Raw genomic sequence first — 6,135 nt, forward strand, 5'->3', positions numbered from 1 at the left:
TTCGGTTAATTTGTTTTTGTGACTGTGTGAAACCCAGTTCAGCCACTGATTATGTGACTGCAGAAATAGATAAAAGCCCCCCCCCCCAATCTAAACAATGACTATCATCAATGCAGGTAAGAATTTTTTTTTAAAAAAATTGTCATCTACAATACTGTCTTATTTATTTTATAGTATATAGTACATTGATTATTGCTTTCATTTTATGGCTCAATGGTCTCATTAGATAGTAAAATCCATGTTAAATTGCTGTTTTTAAAAGTCTGGAACAGATTAATCCATTTTGCATTACAGTGGTACCTCTACTTACGAATTTAATGTGTTCCGAACGCACATTTGTAAGTCGAAAAAAATTGTAAGTCGAATCCCATAGGAATGCATTGGGAGAAAAAATTTGTAAGTCAAAGCAACCCTATCTAAAAATTCATAAGTAGAAAAAATCCTATCTAAACAGCATCCAATATGGCGGACGGAGCTCCATTCATAAGTAGAAACATTCGTAAGTCGAGTCATTCGTAAGTCAAGGTACCACTGTACTTTCTATGGGAAAGCGTGGGTTGGTTTTGGAACGCTTTGGTTTTGGAATGGACTTCCAGAACAGATTAAGTTTGAGAACCAAGGCAACACTGTACCAACAGTACATAATTTTATTCAAAAAAATGCATATTGTTTTAGAAAGTGTGAATTAAGCATACAGTATTCACCCTTAGATGCAAACTTAATCAGACTTTCCCTCCTTCCTTACTGGTTGCTGCTGTGCTTGTTGTCTTTGAAGCCAAAGACAACATCTATGCAAGTAACTTTGTCCAATTACTTTTTTAAATTTTTAAAGTTTCTCTGTTGATGGAAACGGATCATTATTGGCATATGCTTTCCCACAGAGCTGACATGTTTATGTAAGGAAAAAAAGAGTCGCACTATAAGGGAAACAGATAATGAAACCCTGTTATTACTGTCTTATCACCAGTGTTATCTGCAATGTTTGGAGGCTCATACTGAGCATCCATTAGAGGACAAGAAGTGTTGACCTGTGGAGAATGGATTTGGCAGACCAGAAAGCTCCCTGATCATATTCCTTTGGGGTGACTCAGGTTAGCCAATGAAATCCGGAATTTAGGAGCAACTAGGAAAACAAGCAGGTGGAACTGTGGATATAAAGTCTAATTTTGCATGATACAAACCATTCTGCTGTCACCAAAGCAGCTCTAACCAAACTGAGAATCCACCCCTTCAGGGGAAACTGCCATACTTTAAAATCTACAAATGATCTTGGTTCAGCTGTGCTGCCATCAGCACCCCAAACACAAAAGGCAAAGCAGAAGGGAAGGTGATGAGAGGTCTCAGAATCAAACACCAAAGAGATGCTTGGATCAAGGGAGGAAAAAAATCCCAAAGCCGTTAATGGGAGTTTTTCTGCTTCCCGGGGTCAGCCCTAGATTTTTGGGTGGGGACTCTTAGCTACAGCAGAGAGATAACACAACAAATTCTTTGCCTGGAACACTCAGAGTCATTAGGCACATTTGGTCTGTAAAGTTTCTCTTGAGATGCCAAAATAAACAGACCCTGCCATTGTATTGAAGTTTCCAATCACAGCCTGGCCCTCCTTGCCTAGGAAGTAAGAGCTGGAACTTTCAAGCTCAATGACAAAGCAGTTTATTCCGCTCCCTCTTCTCATAAGGACAAGGAGCTACTGTACCATGCACACAGGATCCAACTCCTAGGGGGCCAAGGGGTCTTCAGGCTTCATCCCCCCAAATAAAGTATTTGAGGCAGCTGGGTCCCTCCAAAGTTGATGAGCATTGCCATTCAAATGGTGCTTGTGTACCACATCATGTGGTTGATGATGTGGGGTGGGGCTTACCTCCCCCCCCCCAAAAAAATATTTTATTCAAGTTGGCACGCCTGGCTGCACATGAGGCCTATTTCTAGGTAAGTGAAGTTATACTCACTCGCTTACCTGCAAGAAAGTCCCACTGAAGACACTGAGTAGTTCCACTGAACTCTTCTGAGTAGACATGTGTAGGATGCATTTCTTTAATCGGACGATAATCCCATAAATTATGCAAATATAATCTAATTTTAAAAGATGATGCTGTTAAGGTGCTACACCCAATATGCCAGCAAGTTTGGAAAACTCAGCAATGGCCAGAGGATTGGAGAAGATCAGTCTACATCCCAATTCCAAAGAAGGGCAGTGCCAAAGAATGCTCCAACTACCGCACAATTGCGCTCATTTCACACGCTAGCAAGGTTATGCTTAAAATTCCACAAGGCAGGCTTAGGCAGTATGTGGACCGAGAACTCCCAGAAGTGCAAGCTGGATTTCGAAGGGGCAGAGGAACCAGAGACCAAATAGCAAACATGCACTGGATTATGGAGAAAGCTAGAGAGTTCCAGAAAAACGTCTATATTCATTGACTATGCAAAAGCCTTTGACTGTGTCGACCACAGCAAACTATGGCAAGTTCTTAAAGAAATGGGAGTGCCTGATCACCTCATCTGTCTCCTGAGAAATCTCTATGTGGGACAAGAAGCTACAGTTAGAACTGGATATGGAACAACTGATTGGTTCAAAATTGGGAAAGGAGTACGACAAGGTTGTATATTGTCTCCCTGCTTATTTAACTTATATGCAGAATTCATCATGCGAAAGGCTGGACTAGATGAATCCCAAGCCAGAATTAAGATTGCCGGAAGAAGTATCAACAACCTCAGGTATGCAGATGACACAACCTTGATGGCAGAAAGTGAGGAGGAATTAAAGAACCTTTTAATGAGGGTGAAAGATGAGAGCGCAAAATATGGTCTGAAGCTCAACATCAAAAAAACCAAGATCATGGCCACTGGTCCCATCACCTCCTGGCAAATAGAAGGGGAAGAAATGGAAGCAGTCACGAAATTAAAAGACACCTGCTTCTTGGGAGAAAAGCAATGACATACCTAGACAGCATCTTAAAAAGCAGAGACATCACCTTGCCTACAAAGGTCCGTATAGTTAAAACTATGGTTTACCCAGTAGTGATGCATGGAAGTGAGAGCTGGACCATAAAGAAGGCTGATCGCCGGAGAATTGATGCTTTTGAATTATGGTGCTGGAGGAGACTCTTGAGAGTCCCATGGACTGCAAGAAGATCAAACCTATCCATTCTTAAGGAAATCAGCCCTGAGTGCTCACTGGAAGGACAGATCGTGAAGCTGAGGCTCCAATACTTTGGCCACCTCATGAGAAGAGAATACTCCCTGGAAAAGACCCTGATGTTGGGAAAGATTGAGGGCACTAGGAGAAGGGGACGACAGAGGACGAGATGGTTGGACAGTGTTCTCGAAGCTACGAACATGAGTTTGACCAAACTGCGGGAGGCAGTGCAAGACAGGAGTGTCTGGCGTGCTATGGTCCATGGGGTCACGAAGAGTCGGACACGACTAAATGACTAAACAACAACAACAACAATCAAATTTGTATATGTTTGCTTCTTTTCTGTCATTTCTTCTACTGCTAACTGTGAGCACCAGAGTGTCTACTTTTTTTCTCCCCCAGCTTTGCCCAATGTTGCTCTCACGCTTCCCTGCTTATCTCCACACCTGTGAGAGCTAGAAACCACCCCCCCATGCTCTCTCCCATTTCCGCCCCCCAGCCAGTCTTGCATATACCATTAGTCCTCAAAGGTACTGCTTGAACTACCTTACAGGATTCACAGACTACTACAGGATTGCCAAAAAAATTGCTGGCACCACTCCTGTACTTTGAACAGCAGCCTGACAAACAGACATTGCATGCAACCTTTCATTGCATAGGGGAAAATAATGGGGGGAGAACTCCACCTGCTAACATTATGTGTGTTAAGCTGCTCTTAAAGGTTCAGGCCAAGCCACTTAAGAAATATGGCAACCCAAGGCTAAAAATCAATACCTGACAGACTGCAATGGTGGGAACTGGAATCCAGCAACACCTGGAAGGCCACAGGTTCCGCTTGACTGTTTTAATGAGTGATGCCAGGGACTACCTGCCAGAATGAGGCTACACTTGTCAGGCCAGCAAAATGCTACTAGCAAAATCATAGGAAATCTGAGCTGGCAAACTTAGATACAGACAGAGACCCTGCACATCTACCCGGCTGGTGCCATCCGAGCTGAGCTCTGGGGCAGAGGTCCAGGGTCCCATGCAGCTGAATGAACAAAAGCACATACAGCCTCCATGCAGCAGGGATGGCTTCTCACATTTTGAAATGAAGGAGAAAGACATTGCCATCTAAAGAGCACCTACACCAGAACTTTCCAAACTGTGTGTCGCGACATGCTTGTGTGTCAGCTGCAGTGTGTAATGGTGTCACGCAAATGCTCCCAGTGCTCCTCCCAGGGATGGAAAGGGGTTAGTTTAACCTCCGGTTTGCTAGTAAAACTGAATTATTGTGTCACAAAATGACGCATGTCTAAAAAGTGTGTCACCAACACACAAAATGTGGAAAGCTCTGCACTGCACAGTAAGGTCACTAAGCCCAGAGTCTAAAATCCCTTTGCAATCGCTAGATAAGCACCATGCCTTTAAAATACATTCAAAGCATGTACAGAATCCTGGGAACTGTAGTTTAAGGGCACTGGGAATTGTAGTTCTGGGAAAGGTCAGTTCCCAGGATTCTTGTGTGTGTGTGTGTGTGTGTGTGTGTGTGTGTGTGTGTGTGTGTGTGTGTGTGGAGGGTGGGTGGGTGGGTGTTGAATGTGCTTTGAAGGTATGGTGCATACACAGCCAACATCACCACAACATATAAACATACAGAAACAGGGAAGCAACTACGGATGACAAATGGACTATCTTTACCCCTTCTGGCTGCCAGGCACATAGTCCCAGTCTGTCTCCACTGCTCCGATGTAATATCTTCTGGTGATGCCAATGCTCTGCTCAAAGAGGCACCACAGGATGATGATGCCGCTGCACAAGGGCAGCCTCTGCATGGTCCAGTGTGTGTCGAAGAGACTCCAGAGGCAAAGGCAGCTCCGATTCAAAGAGAAATCTAGGAGGAGGTAGGTGATGGTTGCCTGGCCTATTTAGCAAGCGCCATCCTCAATGAGGGAAGTGAAGGCAGGCCACGCAGCAACTACAGGTTTGGGCGAAGCTCTAACAAGTTTTCAATATGCTACCGGATAGGGAATCACGCACACAGACTTTCAGTGTGCTGGGATGTGTGAGTGAGCAACACTGGGTGGAGAGCAACAGGATGGAGAGGGGAAAAGCCAAAGGGGGAAAAAAGGTTGAGCAAAGTTTAACCTCTTATTCGCTGTAGGGACACCAGATCCAGGATTAGGTTAAGAATTGGCTCTGCTAGACAAGGCCAAGTCTCATCTAATGCATCTTTCTCCAACAGCAGCCGGCCCCTGTAAGTCTGCAAGGATGAACCAGCCATCCTTCTTGTTTTTTCTCCTTGCATCTGATATCCAGAAGCATACTATTATGACAGACAGTAGTTCCATTTAGTATGTGCTAGCTAATAGCCATGGACAGGTCTGTCCCCCACAATTTTATCTTATTCCTTTTAGAAACAAACAAAATCATAAGAACATTTCTCAAAGTCAATGTGTTCTGAAAGTTCCACATGACCCAGTTTGAGGGGCAAGCTGTGGCAGCCTGGCTAATGGTCAAGTATGATTGGGGGTGAAGACACTCTCTCAAAGGAACCTGATCTGCCATTGCCAGAGTCTGTCTGTCTATGAAATTTATTGTGTCCTCCATTGAACAATCTGGCTGACTGCTGCAACTTGCAAGTATGTTACCGAACCTCTCTCTTTAACTTTAATTATAAAAACTTTAAAAGGACAACATCACGTGCAGATCATAATACAATAACATGAAACATATAAAAGAAGAACAATCAAGAACAGCCACCAAAATGGTTTCCTTGAAAACTGAGGATAGTACCAAGCAAAGCGGGGGACATAACATTATAAAAGAAAAAGGAGGAACATTACCTTGTTAAACTGGCTTGATTGAAGGTAGCCTGATTTGGACCAATGAGTCAAATGAAGTCACCAGTCATAGGTGTTGCCAAGTAAGTCATGCTTCTCTGGGATAAGTGGCTTCATATGTTGTTTGTTCATCTGCGTCACAAAAGACACCCAAGTGGTAACAAAGTCCACACTGAA

At 43.7% G+C, this 6,135-nt stretch overlaps 1 protein-coding gene across 1 annotated transcript in view; it reads right to left on the reverse strand.

Annotated features, from left to right (window-relative positions):
• The window catches only part of F8 (coagulation factor VIII), a 67,699-nt gene extending 61,808 nt beyond the window's left edge, over positions 1-5,891 (reverse strand). Inside the window, exon 1 of the mRNA XM_060270573.1 lies at positions 4,817-5,891. Within this exon, the coding sequence (XP_060126556.1) occupies positions 4,817-4,950 (134 nt within the window). The 5' untranslated portion in view covers positions 4,951-5,891. The remainder of the gene's footprint in view (positions 1-4,816) is intronic.
• Between the last annotated feature and the right edge of the window lie 244 nt (positions 5,892-6,135).

The sequence above is a fragment of the Zootoca vivipara genome, chromosome Z (assembly GCF_963506605.1).
Source record: "Zootoca vivipara chromosome Z, rZooViv1.1, whole genome shotgun sequence".
In the NCBI taxonomy this organism is placed as follows: domain Eukaryota; kingdom Metazoa; phylum Chordata; class Lepidosauria; order Squamata; family Lacertidae; genus Zootoca; species Zootoca vivipara.